Here is a 17,542-nt window from a genome sequence, read left to right as displayed (position 1 = left end):
TCCTGGAGGATGGGGAGTGGGTGAGCCTTGAATGACAGAGGGGGTGGCATAGGCTCAACTGGAATGGAATCAGGCCAGAGTCTTACACACCACATCTCTCAGAGGCATTAGTGAGTGTTATCTTTGGACATAAGGAAAAAGATGCAGACTCGGGCCTCCCAGAAGTCCTGACTTTACTCTCAGTTCTCACTCTTCAAATTCAGACCATTGTATGAGTATTTCATCTACTCATTACCTTCAGGAACAACTACTCTCCTTTAGGATGAGTGACACCAACCCAGTCATTTTCCAGATCAGCTGCCTGACTTGTCCGTCCATCCTCCTGACTCCAGTGGGCTCTGAGCAGAGAGGTGGGTGCAGAGAGACGCCAGCACAGGGCTGAGCGAAGGGAGACTGTGGACTCGGCGTCAAGTGAGGGTTTGTCCTTGGGACAGGAGGGGAGAAGTCTGGGGAGCTGGAGGGAGTTCAAGGGCATTACCTGGAAATTTTGACTTTGCCCACGTCCTCCGATTCTGAATGTTTTTTCCTATCAAACATCTCATCTCCCAAGGTGACAGAAATCTGCTCCCTGTTCCGAATGAGGCAGTAGCCAGGTGACACGTTTATCACTTCCTGGGCATCAAGGTGGAATGTGAGGTCATATTGCAGACTTGTAGTGTTGGGATTGCTCCAGTATTCCTCTAGGGCCTTACTCATATCTTAGACCCATGAGGTGGGGTGTTCCCCTGTAGCCTTCCCCAGTTCCCTCTCTCCTGAAACCAAATTGCATGACTCAGCTGGTCCCTGGGTGTCCCCATAGGCTTCTCAAATCCAACATGTGCAAAACCCAAACGCTGACCCCTGCTTCCCCCTCTGCATTCTCCTTCCAGATGCCAGGAGGCAGCTGGGCGTTGTGGACGCTGCTCAGGTTTTGGAATTAGATGGGCCTGAGTTTAAATCCTTACTCTGCCACTAGCCACAGTTATTCAGCATCTCTGAGCTTCAGTTTGCTTATCAGAGAATGAAGATAATAACTCTTCATCAAAGGGCCTTTTTGATGAATAAACAAAATAACACATGAGAAAATACCTAGCACAATTGCGAGCAAAACAAAACAAAATCCTCAAAAATCTAGTCAGTTCCACCAAATCGTTCATCTACCAACCAGCGTGGACCAGGATAAGATGTACGGTCTTTTTTTAAAAAGATTTATTGATGTGGTCATTTTTTTTTAAATAAAAAAAGTATTTATTGAATGTGTGTTACAATATTGCTTCTGTTTTATGTTTTGGTTTTTTGGCCCCAAGGCATGTGGGATCTTAGCTCTCTGACCAGGGATTGAACCCGCACCCCCTGCATTGCAAGGCGAATTCTCAAGCACTGGACTACAGGCTAGTCCCAGATGTACTGTCCTGAGTTGTGCAGGACACCCTGTAGCATCTGTTATCTGCTAACTCTACCTCAACCTCATCCTCTCTTCACCACACGCCTGCCCCTCATGGTCCAAGGCCACTGTCATCTTGCTCCTTGGCTCTGGTGATCTCTTCTCAGTTGGCCTCTCTGCCTTTAGTCTGGCTCCCCTGAAGTTCATCATCCTCTCCACCTAGAGGGCTATTGTATTTTTGTTTATTTTTTTTCCTGACCATTAAGAGACTGTGTGATCTTCATATAAGACAGGCGGAGCAGGGGAAGAGAGGCAAGGAAAATAGATATAAACAGAGAGTGTAAAAAGGGCCAATAATACCCCACGGGAGGGCATTTTCTAAAAATGTAAACCTGACCTGTGTCAGACCCCTAAAGGCTCCAGACACCAAGAGAACTAGGTCTAAACCCCTAGGCAGGTGTCATGTCCTTCTGGGTTTGGTCCCGTCTCTTTCTCCAGCACCTCCTGTCCCTGCTTCTTTCCTCTCATCCTCCCATCCTGGCTCCTCTCAGATGCCCTAGTGGTCTGTCCCCTTGTCTTTGTGGGTTCCCAAGTGCAGCAGAGGGTTTCCTGCATCTGGGCTTAAGCTGTTCCCTGGCCTGGACTGATTGCCACCATCTGGTTTCTGTGGGAGACTCGCCTCACCCTACACCCTACAAGGCAGCAGAAAGTGGTAATTAAATGCCTTCTCTGGGATCCAGCTGAGCTGAGTTCGAGTCCTGGTTCCACCCCTCTCCAGCGACACATTAAATGTGATCTTGATAGAGGCTCCTCAGGGGATCATTGCACAGATTCAAGGAAGTGAGTGTGTGTAAAAGATCTATGTCTTCACATAGCAGGTCATGTTAGCCCCACTGCCCTCTTCCCAGTTTTACTCACATTAGGTAATTTATTGCTCTCCTCTTGTTTTCCTAAATGGACTTTCATTCTGTAAGAGAAGGGCATGCTCAGAAAGCAGTCGGGTAAAAAGGAAGGTTGGTACACAGATTGCGATGAAATGATGGGTAGTAAAAAAAGTAGGAAATCAATCCATCACTAGCCTAATAGTAGAACCATTCCGAAAACAAGGGCCTAGAAACTTGATATGAAGATCCAAGCACTCTCCTATGAGCCGGTGCCTAAACTTCAATGCACATGCTTTTTAGTGACATCCTTGCTGTGTCTGCACAACTGCCTTTCTTCCTGTTTGCACTGGGAATTGGTGTTCTGGGAACCTGAAAGTGCCCAGGGTTAAATAAATTCCGGGTAAGCAAAGTGTTACTGTTCTGAGACCTGGTGTTAACCCTGATTATAATTAATATTTTTTTCCAGATACAGAAACATGAGCAGAGGGTCAGGTACTCAAGTGTCATAAGAGTATTTACAGGGGAGCTTACCAGGGATGTTGGAAGAGCTGAATAAGAGTAGCTAACTTCTGCTATGGTGGCAAGCAAGGCAAATTGGATTGTGTCACTTTTCTCAGAATCCTCAGCTGGATTCCTATGTGTTATGCACTAAATTGTGTCCCTTCCATAATCCACCACATTGAAATCCTAGCACCTGCCATCCCAGAATTTGACTGTATTTGGATTTACGAACTTTAAAGAAGTGACTGAGTTAAAATGAGGCCATTAAGGTGGGCACTAATACCATTTTCCTGGTGTTCTTGCAAGAAAGATTAGGACACACAGAGAGAACCCTGGATGTGCACGCACAAAGGAGAGACCCGGTGAGGGGGCGGCAGGCAGGCAGCCATCTGCAAGCCAGGGAGAGAGTCCTCACCAGAGATCAACCCTGCCAGCATCTTGATCCTGGACTTCCAGCTTCCAGAACTATGGGACAATAAATTTCCGCTGCTTAAGCCACTTAGTCTGTGGTTTTCACTGTGGTAGCCCCAGCAGTGAATACACCATCCCTTTTGGAGTGAAAATCAAAGTCCTTATAGTGGCCAGCACACTTCCCTGTGAGTTTCCTACTGTTATTGTAACAAATTACTATGAATTTAGTGGCTTAGAACAACACCTTGTTATGTTTAGTTCTCAAGTCAAAGTCTGAAACGGGTCTTCCTGGGCTAAAATCGAGGTCCGGTTGTCTTCCTCCTGGAGGCTCTGGGGGAGAATCTATTTCCTTGCCTTTTCCAGATCCTAGAAGCTGCCCCTACTCCTAGTAGCCTCGTCCTCTGTCTTCAAAGCCAACAAGGTCATCACTCCAACCTGTGCTTCTGTTGTTACGTCTCCTTCTCTGACACACTGACTTCCTCTTTCACAGGAAAGGAACTTTCCTTTTATATTAAGTCCACCTTTACATTACATCCTGGATAATCCAGCATGATCTATCAGCTGCTGAGCAACCTAATTCCATCCACCACCTTCATTTCCCCTCAGCAATTAACAGAACAAAGTGATGGTTTCCAGGGATTAGGACATGGACTTCTTCGGGGAGGTAGGGGGGCGATTGTTACTCTACTGACTGCATTCAGCATCTCTGCAACTTCTTTGAGCTCATTTCCCTACACTCTCTCCTCCCTTCCTCCACTAGCCCCATGTGGGCCACTTTGCTTTCCAGGAAAACATCAGATGTGCCAAGCAAATTCCCACCCAGGGCCTCTATATTCATTGTTCCCTTTGCCAGGAGTGCTTGATCCCAATGGTCAGTGCAGTTCCTGCTGACCTCTTACCCAGGGATTGCCCTGATCTCTCTGTGCAAAATTACAACCCCACCCTCACCATCCCCTCCTCCCTATGCCTGCACTGTTTTTTCACATAGTGATTGCAGTCTTTGGAAGGATTTACATGTTCATAGTCATCTCCCCAGCCCTCCCCACTAGAATGCAAGTCCAGGAGAGCAGAGACTTTGGCCGTGTTCATTGCTGTCCCCCTGCACCTGACTCAAAGTCTAGCAAATAGTGAGTGAGTGAGTGAGTGAAGTCACTCAGTCGTGTCCGACTCTTTGCGACCCTGTGGACTGTAGCCTGCCAGGCTCCTCTGTCCATGGGATTCTCCAGGCAAGAATACTGGAGTGGGTTGCCATTTCCTTCTCCAAGCAAATAGTAGGTGCTCAGTAAATGGTTTCCAAATAAATAAGTAAATAGAACACAAAGTTTCATGCAAAGGCCTAAACCTAAATTACACTAGATAAGCTTATAAATGTGAATGAAAATTTTAATTGGTGAATAAAAACAGAGCTGCAATCTACAGAAATCCTTAGACATAGTAAAGTAATCAAGAAAAGGATGAGTGCACGCCATAAATCCGTGGGAGGCTTTTGGTCAAGGACGTGCATTCAACGCTTTTAGGGCAGGGAGGGGCTCTCTGGGGCACCCTGCTAAGAATTCCTTGGAAGTGACTTTGAAAGCAGTGAGGGCAAAGGGCCACAGAATCCACCTGTAGGAGCTGAGGTTTGGAGGAAATCCCAGTGTGTTCCAGCATTTCTCTTGCACACTTGGGAGCAGTTACCTCAAGTCAGGAAACGTTGTAAAGGCCTAGAAGTGGGATTATTTTATTCACATACCTCAAACCGTTCTTGTCCCTTGGACGTGAAAATACTTACTTTGGGGAGACAACAGGTTTTGTTATCAGTTGGGCATAATTTTGTTTTTTTCCAGCTGGAGGAAGAGGAGAGAGCCTGACAGTGAAAAAGGAAATCATGAGAAAGAAAATTGGAAATTCAGGAACTTGCTTTGGCACTCTCAGGTAAGGGAGACCCCCACAGTAACCCCAAATTGGAAGACACGGTCTGCCAATGGGAATCTTTATAATCAGGATGGTCTGGGGAACCTCAGGCCGATGACCCTGGCACTTGTTCACTGACCAGGGGTTCCTGGGCTGAAGTCCTCTAGTTCTAGAAGCTCTTTGACCTGTATTGGGGTGGCGGGGGGGGCCTGCCATGGCCCTTTCCCTCCTGTGCTTACTCTGCAGATTCCTCATTGAAACCACACTCCACCCCAGTTGCCCTGTCCAGAGTGCTGTGCAGCCAACAGGTGAGTAGTAAAGCCGGGCTTTCTGGCCGCTTTGGGATTTTGCTGCCAAGCTGACTGTTTTGGAAATCTTGTGAGAGAAAGATGGCTGCCCCACTCCATGGAACCCAAGCCCTCAGGCCACACTCCATCCTGGATAATCCTTACTTGGGCTTCACTGAGGAGGTCTTGCTTGGTGGCTGAGGGGTCTTGATTAGCTTTCGTGGCCCCAAGTTCCAGGGATCCCAGCAGGTGCAGTAGACGAGGGGGTTGGGGTACATGGCAGGTCAGGGGCTGTCTTGGCTGCTTGGTCAGGAGGTCCCCACTGAAGTGGGAAAACAGCAGCAGAGTTACACTGTTGAGAGTCAGAGCAGCAACGCTTAGAGATGAATTGGGAAGAACCCAGGGAAAGCCCAAAGCACAGATGACAGATTCTGGAAGCTGTCAGTGTGATACAGGGTCTCAAACACAGAACAACACCTCACCTCTGGCCACCCAGGAGATTGACTTGAAAGCTGTTTAACGTCTGATGTTGTTGTTTAGTTGCTCAGTCATGTCCGACTCTTTGCAACCCCATGGACTGCAGCCTACCAGGCTCCTCTGTCCACAGGATTTCCCAGACAACAATACTGGAGTGGGTTGTCATTTTCTTCTCCAGGGGATCTTCCTGACCCAGGATCAAACCTGCAACTCCTGCATTGGCAGGCGGGTTCTTTACCACTGAGCCACCTGGGAAGGAGTTGCTGAGTGCTTACTATGAGCCAGATCCACAATAAGTGATCAGTTATTGTTATGCCAACTTTACAGATGAGGATAGTGAGGCTCAGAAAGGTAACGGAGGTAGCAAGGTGGAAACAAACACAAGTCTATCTGACTCCTGAGCACTTTCTCTTCCATCAGGTCACACTAAATGCCTGTAACAGGTAGGTCACGCGTAGCCCTTCCTAGAAAAGCAGCTCTGTTACTCAAATTACAGTGCAAGGGAACCTTTCAGGTTCTCTTTCCTGGTCACCAGCCTGAATTGCACAGCCAAAACTCTTCCTTCTTGGCTTCATAAAAACAAAAAACTCTGTAACAAAGGTTTGCATGAAAAACTATCAGATAAACATGAAGGCTTGATCATACTTGTTTATCTTCTTTCTTTTCCAGAATTCCACTAAAATGAGACTACAGATGAAGAGATATTTAATTCCATGAGAACAGAGAGAAGGAGAGAGGAGATTATACTGCACAATGATGTCCATACGGGCTCGGCACTGTGACTCCCTCACTTAGTACACCGTAGGAAACTACAGCTTATGAGCCTGCAAAGGACGTACAAACCAGCGGAAGCCAGTTTCCAGGAGAAAGCCCCCCAAGATGCAGGGTTGGAACTGGTAGATTATCTGATGTTTCGGATGGGTATTCGACATCTGTTGGAGCACATGATAGGTCGAACAGTGCTCCTTCCCCTTCCTCCCCTGCCCCACGTTCTAAGTAAATATGTTACCTTACATGCCCAAAGGGGCTTTGTAGCTGTGATTAAGGATTCACCTCAACCATAGTTTTTTTCCTTCTAGTTTTTATTTTTTATTAAAGTATATTTCACATACAATATATTCAGTTCAGTTCAGCTCAGTTGCTCAGTCGTGTCTGACTCTTTGTGACCCCATGGACCGCAGCACGTCCAAGTCCAAATTCAAGTGAGTTCAAGTCTTCTCCAACACCACAGTTCAAAAGCGTAGATTCTTTAGCGCTCAGCTTTCTTTATAGTCCAACGCTCACATCTATATATGACTACTAGAAAAACCATAGCTTTGTCTAGATGGACCTTTGTTGGCAAAGATATGTCTCTGTTTTTTAACATGCTGTCTAGATTGGTCATAGCTTTTCTTCCAAGGAGCAAGCGTCTTTTAATTTCATGGCTGCAGTCACCATCTGCAGAGATTTTGGAGTCCAAAAAAATAGTCTCTCACTGTTCCCACTGTCTATTTGCCATGAAGTGATGGGACCAGATGCCATGATCTTTGTTTTCTGAATGTTGAGTTTTAAGTCAACTTTTTCACTCTTCTCTTTCACTTTCATCAAGAGGCTCTTTAGTTCTTCCTCAATTTCTGCCATAAGGGTGGTGTCATCTGCATATCTGAGGTTATTGATATTTCTCCTGGCAATCTTGATTCCAGCTTGTGCTTCATCCAGCCCAGCATTACTCATGATGTACTCTGCATATGAGTTAAATAAACAGGGTGACAATATACAGCTTTGACGTACTCCTTTTCCTATTTGGAACCAGTCTGTTGTTCCATGTCCAGTTCTAACTGTTGCCTTCTGACCTACATACAGAATTCTCAAGAGCCAGGTCAGGTGGTCTGGCATTCCTATCTCTTTCAGAATTTTCCACAATTTGCTGATATCCACACAGTCAAAGGCTTTGGCGTAGTCAATAAAGCAGAAATAGATGTTTTTCTGTAACACTCTTGCTTTTTCCATGATCCAACAGATGTTGGCAATTTGATCTCTGGTTCCTGTCTTTTCTAAATCCAGCTTGAACATCTCGAAGTACACAGTTCACATACTGTTGAAGCCTGGCTTTGGAGAATTTTGAGCATTACTTTAGTAGTGTGTGAGATGAGTGCAATTGTGCAGTAGTTTGAGCATTCTTTGGCATTGCCTTTCTTTGGGATTGGAATGAAAACTAACCCTTTCCAGTTCTTTGGCCACTGCCAAGTTTTCCAAATTTGCTGGCATATTGAGTGTGGCACTTTCACAGCATCATCTTTTAGGATTTGAAATAGCTCAACTGGAATTCCATCACCTCCACTAGCTTTGTTTGTAGTGATGCTTCCTAAGGCCCACTTGACTTCTCATTCCAGGATGTCTGGCTCTAGGTGAGTGATCATCCCATCGTGATTATCTGGGTCGTGAAGATCTTTTTTGTATTGTCCTTCTGTGCATTCTTGCTTCCTCTTCTTAATATCTTTTGCTTCTGTTAGGTCCATACCATTTCTGTGTTTATTGTGCCCGTCTTTGCATGAAACGTTCCTTTGGTATCTCTCATTTTCTTGAAGAGATCTCTAGTCTTTCCCATTCTATTGTTTTCCTCTATTTCTTTGCATTGATCACTGAGGAAGGCTTTCTTATCTCTCCTTGCTATTCTTTGGAACTCTGTATTCAGATGTTTATATCTTTCCTTTTCTCCTTTGCATTTAGCTTCTCTTCTTTTCTCAGCTATTTGTAAGGCCTCCTGAGACAACTGTTTTGCTTTTTTGCATTTCTTTTTCTTGGGGATGGTCTTGATTACTGCCTCCTGTACAAAATCATGAACCTCCATCCATAGTTCTTCAGGCACTCTGTCTGTCAAATCTAATCCCTTGAATCTATTTCTCAGTTCCACTGTATAATTGTAAGGGATTTGATTTAGGTCATACCTGCATGGTCTAGTAGTTTTCCCCTACTTTCCTCAATTTAATTCTGAATTTGGCAATAAGGAATTCATTATCTGAGCCACAGTCAGCTCCTGGTCTTGTTTTTGCTGACTATATAGAGCTTCTCCATCTTTGGCTGCAAAGAATATAATCAATCTGATTTTGGTATTGACCATCTGGTGATGTGCATATGTAGAGTCTTCTCTTGTGTTGTTGGATGAGGGTGTTTGCTATGACCAGTGCATTCTTTTGGCAAAACTCTGTTAGCCTTTGTCCTGCTTCATTCTGTACTCCAAGGCCAAATTTGCCTGTTATTCCAAGTATTTCTTGACTTTCTACTTTTGCATTCCTGTCCCTTATAATGATGAGGACATCTTTTTTGTGTGTGTTAGTTCTAGAAGTTCTTGTAGGTCTTCATAGAACTGTTCAGCTTCTTCAGCATTACTGGTTGGGGCATAGACATGGATTAATGTGATACTGAATGGTTTGCCTTGGAAATGAAGAGAGATCATTCTGTCATTATTGAGGTTACTTCCAAGTACTGCATTTTGGACTCTTTTGTTGACTGTGATGGCTACTCCATTTCTTCTAAGGGATACAATATATTACTTTCCAGTATACAACACAGTGATTTGACATTTATATACATTATAAGCTAATAAAAATCTAGTAACCATTTGTCACATGCAAAGTTATTACAATGTTATTGAGAATATTCCCTATGCTATACATTATATCTCTATGATAGTTATTTTATAACTGGAAATTTGTACCTCTTGATCCTCTTCACATATTTTGCCCAAGTTTTTACCCCTCTCTGGAAACCACTTTGTTCTCTGTATCTATGAATCTGTTTCTGTTTTGTCTTGTTTGTTCATTTGCTTTTTTTTTTTTTAAATTTTAAAAAGTCATTATTAAGGTTTTTGTTGAAAATAACTCACATTCAAAAGGAAAGGCCAATATGGTGTGTTATCAGAATAGAGTAAATCAGAGTTGATTGGCTGGTTAAAAAGTTGAAAGGAAACTGAGTTTTAAGAGAGTGTAAATAACTAAAATATTTTAAAATGTTATATTAAAATTAGAAATTTTATACTAAAGATATACTAGAATATACTGGAATGTTTGCAAAAATGAAAAAGGGTGCTTTGTTTTTTAGATTCCACATATAAGGGAAATCATACTGCCTTTCTCTGACTTATTTCACTTGGCGTAACAGTCTCTAGGTCCATTCATAGTATTGCAAATGGCAAGATTTCATTCTTTTTTGTGACTCAGTAATATTCCATTATATCCCTCTTCACAACATTCTTTACTAAAATTTCCCTTGGGTTTTGGAATCAGTTGGGTCTGATTTTGCACAGGAAATCTGCTTATCATCTGTGGGACCCCAATAAATGTACTTTCACTTGTATGAGTGAAAGCTTCCTCATCTGCAAAATGGGGAAAAAATTCATGCCTCCTCACTGGGCTCTCAGACACGTGAAATGAGACCATGTCAGGAAAGTTCTCAGCACACTGCCTTGCATACATTAGGGTTTCAAAAACTGGAAACTGAGTTTAGGAACATTATGAAAAAGGTATTCTGTTTACAGAAGCTTTTATTTCTAAATTTGTGGGAGAATAGTCTTTTTAAAAAAATATGTGTTAAATTAAATTATGTTCATTGTAAAGAAAATAACACAGAAAAGCCTAACTAAGTAAAAATAACCCCAAATACTAGCATCTAGAGATGACCACTGAAAATATTTTGGTGAGTGCCCTCTAGAATTCTCTCTAGCCTAGAGAAACAGATGCATAATTTTCCATAAATGAAAGCAAATTCTACTTACATCCTAGATATGCCTTTTTAAACACATAGTCGGTAACTATATACATATACAGTCATAGAATTATTTTTAAACTTAAGTTTACTGTGGAGAAATTTTTAAAATGTACAGAAGTAGACAAAAGAGTACAGTGAGCTCACACGTATTGTCACCTAGCTACAATAACTAGCAATTTATGGCTAGTCTCTTCCATCTTAGCTCACCTTTTTAAAAATTGGAGAATAACAGCTTTACAATGTTGTGCTGGTTTCTGCTGTACAACATGAATCACCCTCCCTCTTGAGACTCCCTCCCCTCCCCCAGCCCCCCCCACCAGGTCATCACAGAGCACTGAACTGAGTTAACCCACTTTTCTAACACTAGATTATTTTAGAGCAAATTTAAAGCAAATCTATACTTTTAATTATTTAAAACAAACCTTTTAAACAAGACTGAGGACTTCCTTGGTGGTCCAATGGTTAAGAATCTGCCTGCCAAAGCAGGGGACACAGGTTTCATCCCTGGTCCAGGAAGATTCCATGTGCTGCAGGGCAACTGAGCCCACGTGCCACAACTACTGAGCCCTCACACCCTGGGACCCACGCTGCACAGCAAGAGAGCAGCCCCCGCTCACTGCAGCTCGAGAAAGCCCACATCAGCAACAAAGACCCAAGCGAACCAAAAACAAACAAACAAACAAAAGCCTGAAATTTGTTTCTATATTATCATGACTTTGTAAATTTCTCTTTTATGAATGTACCCATTTATATTTTTAGCTAGTTTTGTATTAATAAACATTTGCTTGTTTCCTTTTTTCCCGATGATGAGCAATGACTTGGTGCATATTCTTTTGCTCTTAAAAAGTAAAGGCCTCCAAATACCCATGGGAATGATACTCCAAATTATTAACAACCAGTAAGACAAGGCTATGGAACAAGCAGAATAGTTGAGGGTTATGGGGTGGAACAGGGTGATAGAGGACCCCACTCCCATCCCCACACCAGGTAGTAACCACTCACTGAATCCTGAGGAAGTCTGGGGGTGCCAGGAGAATTGTGGAGGTAACCAAGGAGGCAGGCATGACATTTGAGGGGCTTGAACAATGTATATGCACAGCCAGTATGGCAGTATTTTTATATTTCAATAACTGTGCATACAAGCTAAATGTCAGCCCTCTGCCTTCATATTCCCCCAAGAGGGAATCACTGTTAACAGCTTTTTGGGTATCTTTCCAGAAATATTCTATAATATTTAAAAAGTTTTTACATAAACAAGAACACACTTTACACACTACACCATGCCTTGCCTTTTTTGGTGTATGTATATCTGGACTTTCCAGGTGGCTCAGTGGTAAAGAATCTGTCTGCCAGGCAGGAAACTCAAGTTTGATCCCTGGGTTAGGAAGATCCCCTGGAGAAGGAAATGGCAACCCACTCTAGTATTCTTGCCTGGGAAATCCCACGGACAGACGAGCTTGGCAAGCTACAAATCCAAGGGGTCACAAAACAGTTGGACACGACTTGGCAACTAAACAACAGGATATCTAATAGATATTTCCATATCAACATGGATAGATCTAACGCATACACAGTGGCTAGATGTGCGTTTTATGGCTCTAAGACTATAGGGGTGTGTGTGTGTGTGTGTTTTAGAATCTTGCTCCTCATTCTTTTCCTATCCTATATCTCTTTCTGATGATTTTACCCAAGACTTAGTGGACTGAATGTGCCAGTTGGTGACCCTGTAGTCACCAGTGAGCAGCTGAGCCTCCAGAAAGGTCACTGGTTAGCATTAACAATCAGAAGAAAAAAAATTTTATGAAACATCTTTTCAAAGAGCTTACCTTGGACTTCCCAAAGATTTGTTTTCCCCATGTAGTTTCTTTTCAATTCAAGAGGCTTAAAGTCACCATAAGGTTAGATAAACTCTTTTCATCAATGCAAAATCAGAATTAATTTTAGGTCAAATCTGGAGGGTTCCAGGATGCGAGACTGTAGTGGTCATTCCAAGTGATTGAAATGCCAGAGCAGAAAATCCACAGTTTTCCAGGGAATCCAGTCAAAATCTTTCACAAAGGCTGACCTGGCATGAGCATGAATTTCCCTTCTGAAGACAACCCAGTTTGAGTCTTTTAGTGTTGGAATGTAAGTCAAACTAGAGGAGAGAGTCACCCCTTCACTGGGACTCTCTTGTGAGAGTTAGAGTTGTGAGATTTTTCCTTAGCAGATGTTGGGGGAAGGTTTGTTTCTTTTATTGCTATGGAAACAGAACGGCAGCATCTCATTGGCTCAGGCCCTCAGCTCTTAAGAGAGAAGGCTGGAGAAGCAGCCATTAAAAAATTCTCCAAGACGTGAGACAAGATATGTTTAAGACATACTACCAGAGGAAACAGAATTAAGTAGCACTCCTAGGCTTAGTAGGCTGTGGCAGGATCTGTGCTGGGTTTTAGATTCTTATCATTTGCTCACAGAAACCTAAAACTCTAAAGCAGGCACTTTCTTCCTTGAATTTCAGGCTTTGAAATCTGTTAAAGTGCCAGTCCTCCGGGGCAGGAGACCTTTTCAGTTACCAAGAAGCTCAGATTTTTTCCCGGAAAGAAAACTGCTTTTACTCATTACACAAAAAAAGAAGCTTGTTTATCAAAGACCAGTAGCTTTTATTTTTATTCTACTGCACCTCACTGTATTTTACACATTTTATTTAAAAAATTGCATGAAATAATACCCTTATTACATACTATTTTATCTTTCTTTTAAAATAATTTAAAATTTTTACTTATGTTTAAAAATTATTTTAAAAATTTATTTTATGTTGGAGCAGAGTTGATTAAGAATGTTGTGTTAGTTTCAGGTGTAGAGCAAAGTAATTTAGTTATACATATACATATGTCTATTCTTTTTCAAATTCTTTTCCTATTTATGTTACTACAGAATATTGAGCAGAGCTCCCTGCGTTATACAGTAGGTCCTTGTTGTCTATTTTAAATGCAGTAGTGTGTACATGTTAAGACCAAACTCCCAATCTATTCCTTCTTTTAACTATTTTTAACAATTCTTCTAGTTAAAATGAAAGCTGATTATAAATCCACCTTATTGATTTCATGATTTGCTGATGAGTCATACGCCAAAGTTTTTAAAACATTGCTATAAGTTCATCCATTCATTCTACTCCATCAGTTCAGTTCAGTTCAGTCACTCAGTAGTGTCCGACTCTTTGCGACCCCATGGACTACAGCATGCCAGGCTTCCCTGTCCATCACCAACTCCTGGAGCTTGCTTAAATTCATGTCTATCGAGTCGGTGATGCCATCCAACCATCCCGTCCTCTGTCGTCCCCTTCTTCTCCTGCCTTCAATCTTTCCCAGCATCAGGGCCTTTTCCAATGAGTCAGTTCTTTGCATCAGGTAGCCAAAGTTTCAGCTTCAACATCAGTCCTTCCAATGAATATTCAGGACTGATTACCTTTAGGATGGACTGGTTGGATCTCCTTGCTGTCCAAGGGACTCTCAAGAGTCTTCTCCAACACCACAGTTCAAAAGCATCAATTCTTCGGCACTCAGCTTTCTTTATAGTCCAAACTCACATCCATACATGACTACTGGAAAAACTATAGCTTTGACTAGAAGGAACTTTGTCAGCAAAGTAATCTCTCTGCCCTATAATATACTGTCTAGGTTGGTCATAGCTTTTCTTTCAAGGAGCAAGCGTCTTTTAATTTCACACATGCAGTCACCATCTGCAGAGATTTTGAAGCACCAGAAAATAAAGTCTTTCACTGTTTCCATTGTTTCACCATCTATTTGCCATGCAATGATGGGACCAGATGCCATGATCTTAGTTTTCTGAATGTTGAGCTTTAAGCCTGGTTTTTCACTCACTTCTTTCACTTTCATCAAGAGGCTCTTTAGTTTTTCTTCACTTTCTGCCATAAGGGTGGTGTCATCTGCATATCTGAGGTTATTGATATTTCTCCCAACAATCTTGATTCCAGCTTGCGCTTCATCCAGCCTAGCGTTTCTCATGATGTACTCTGCATAGAAGTTAAATAAGCAGGGTGACAACATACAGCCTTGACGTACTGCTTTCCACATTTGGAACCAGTCTGTTGTTCCACGTCCAGTTCTAACTGTTGCTTCTTGACCTGCATACAGATTTCTCAAGAGGCAGGTCAGGTGATCTGGTATTCCCATCTCTTGAAGAATTTTCAGTTTGTTGTGATCCACATAGTCAAAAGCTTTGGTGTAGTCAATAAAGCAGAAGTAGATACTTTACTGGAACTCTCTTGCTTATGTGATGATCCAGCGGATGTTGGCAATTTGATCTTTGGTTCCTCTGCTTTTTCTAAAAACCAGCTTGAACATCTGGAAGTTCATGGTTCACATATTGTTGAAGCCTGGCTTGGAGAATTTTGAGCATTACTTTGCTAGCCTGTGAGATGAGTGCAATTATGCAGTAGTTTAAACATACCTTGGCATTGCCTTTTCTTTGGGATTGGAATGAAAACTGACCTTTTCCAGTCCTGTGGCCACAGATGAATTTTTCAAATTTGCTAGCATATTGAGTGCAGCACTTTCACAGCATCATCTTTTCGTATTTGAAATAGCTCAACTGGAATTCCATCACCTCCACTAGCTTTGTTTGTAGTGATGCTTCCTAAGGCTCACTTGACTTTGCATTCCAGGATGTCTGGCTGTAGATAAGTGATCACACTATCGTGGTTATCCGGGTCATGAAGATCTTTTTTGTATAGTTCTTCTGTGTATTCTTGTCACCTATTTTTAATATCTTCTGCTTCTGTTAGGCCAATATCATTCTGTCCTTTATTGTGCTCATCTTTGTATGAAATGTTTCCTTGGTATCTCTCATTTTCTTGAAGAGATCTCTAGTTTTCCCCATTCTATTGTTTTCCTCTATTTCTTTGCATTGATCGCTGAGGAAGGATTGCTTATCTCTCCTTGCTATTCTTTGGAACTTTGCATTCAAATGGGTATATCTTTCCTTTTCTCCTTTGCATTTAACTTCTCTTCTTTTCTCAGCTAGGCAATGGCACCCTACTCTAGTACTCTTGCCTGGAGAATCACAGGGTGGAGGAGCCTGGTAGCCTGCAGTCCATGGGGTTGCTAAGAGTCGGACAGGACTGAGCGACTTCACTGTCACTTTTCACTTTCATGCATTGAAGAAGGAAATGGCAACCCACTCCAGTGTTCTTGCCTGGAGAATCCCAGGGACAGGGGAGCCTGGTGGGCTGCCGTCTATGGGGTCGCACAGAGTCAGACATAACTGAAGTGACTTAGCAGCAGCAGCAGCTTTTCTCAGCTATTTGTAAGGCCTCCTCAGACAGCTATTATGCTTTTTTGCATTTCTTTTTCTTAGGGATGGTCTTGATTACTGCTTCCTGTACAATATCATGAACCTCTGTCCATAGTTATTCAGGCATTCTGTCTATCAGATCTAATCCCTTGAATCTATTTCTCACTTCTACTGTATAATCATAAGGGATTTGATTTAGGTCATACATGCACGGTCTAGTGGTTTTCCCTACTTTCTTCAATTTAAGTCTGAATTTGGCCATAAGGAGTGCATGATCTCAGCTACAGTCAGCTCCGGGTCTTGTTTTTGCTGACTTTATAGAACTTCTCCATCTTTGGCTACAAAGAATATAATCAATCTGATTTCGGTATTGATCATCTGGTGATGTGCATGTGTAGTCTTCTCTTGTATTGTTAGAAGAGGGTGTTTGCTCTGACCAGTGTGTTATTTTGGCAAAACTCTGTTAGCTTTTGCCCTGCTTCGTTTAGTACTCCAAGATCAATTTGCCTGTTACTCCTTGACTCTTACTCCTTACTCCTGTTACTCCCTGGTATCTCTTGACTTCCTACTTTTGCATTCCAGCCCCCTATCATGAAAAGGACATCTCTTTTGGGTGTTAGTTCTAGAAGGTCTTCATAGAACTGTTCAACTTCAGCTTCTTCAGCATTACTGGTTGGAGCATAGACTTGGATTACTGTGATACTGAAAGGTTTGTGTTGAAAATGAACAGAGATCATTCTGTCATTTTTGAGATTGCATTCAAGTACTGCATTTCAGACTCTTTTGTGGACTATGAGGGTTACTCCATTTCTTCTAAGGGATTCTTGCCCACAGTAGTAGATATAATGGTCATCTGAGTTAAATTCACCCATTCCAGTCCATTTTAGTTCACTGATTCCTAAAATGTTGATGTTCACTCTTGCCCTCTCCTGTTAACCGCTTCCAATTTACCTTGATTCATGGACCTAACACCCAGGTTCCAATGCAATATTTTTCTTTACAGCATCACACTTTATTTCCATCACCAGTCAGATCCACAACTGGGTGTTGTTTTAGCTTTGACTCCATCTCTTCATTCTTTCTTGAGTTATTTCTCCACTCTTCTCCAATAGCATATTGGGGACCTACCCACCTGGGGAGTTCATCTTTCAGTGTACTATCTTTTGCCTTTTGTACTATTCATGGGGTTCTGAAGGCAAGAATACTTGCCGTTTCCTTCTCCAGTGGACCATGTCTTGTCACAACTCTCCATCGTGACCTGTCTGTCTTGGGTGACCCTACATGACATGGATCATAGTTTCAGTGGGTTAGACAAGGCTGTGGTCCATGTGAGCAGTTTGATTAGTTTTCTTTGATTGTGGTTTTTATTCTGTCTGCCCTCTGATGGATAAGGATAAGAGGCTTATGGAAGCTTCCTGATGGGAGAAACTGACTGAGGGGGAAACTGGGTCTTGTTCTGATGGGCAGAACAAAAGTTAGAGAGGTGATGGAATTTCAGGTGAGCTATTTCAAATTGTAAAAGATGATGGTGTAAAAGTGCTGCACTCAATATGCTAGCAAATTTGGAAAACTCAGCAGTGGCCACAGGACTGGAAAAGGTCAGTTTTCATTCCAATTCCAAAGAATGGCAATGCCAAAGAATGCTCAAACTACTGCACAATTGCAGTCATCTCACAGGCTAGCAAAGT

The 17,542-nt window shown here is 42.4% G+C and overlaps 1 protein-coding gene across 1 annotated transcript in view; it reads right to left on the bottom strand.

Moving 5' to 3' along the window:
* Positions 1 to 12,733, bottom strand: part of FLACC1 (flagellum associated containing coiled-coil domains 1) — a 38,525-nt gene extending 25,792 nt beyond the window's left edge. The window contains exons 1-5 of the mRNA XM_005904241.3: positions 12,389 to 12,733; positions 5,505 to 5,691; positions 4,931 to 5,005; positions 2,282 to 2,330; positions 479 to 612 (exon numbers count right to left, since the gene is read on the bottom strand). Of these exons, the coding sequence (XP_005904303.1) occupies positions 479 to 612; positions 2,282 to 2,330; positions 4,931 to 5,005; positions 5,505 to 5,617 (371 nt within the window). The 5' untranslated portion in view covers positions 5,618 to 5,691; positions 12,389 to 12,733. The remainder of the gene's footprint in view (positions 1 to 478; positions 613 to 2,281; positions 2,331 to 4,930; positions 5,006 to 5,504; positions 5,692 to 12,388) is intronic.
* Positions 12,734 to 17,542: the final 4,809 nt, after the last annotated feature.

Source organism: Bos mutus, chromosome 2 (genome assembly GCF_027580195.1).
Source record: "Bos mutus isolate GX-2022 chromosome 2, NWIPB_WYAK_1.1, whole genome shotgun sequence".
Taxonomy (NCBI): Eukaryota; Metazoa; Chordata; class Mammalia; order Artiodactyla; family Bovidae; genus Bos; species Bos mutus.
This window is presented reverse-complemented; position numbering and strand designations above follow the sequence as displayed.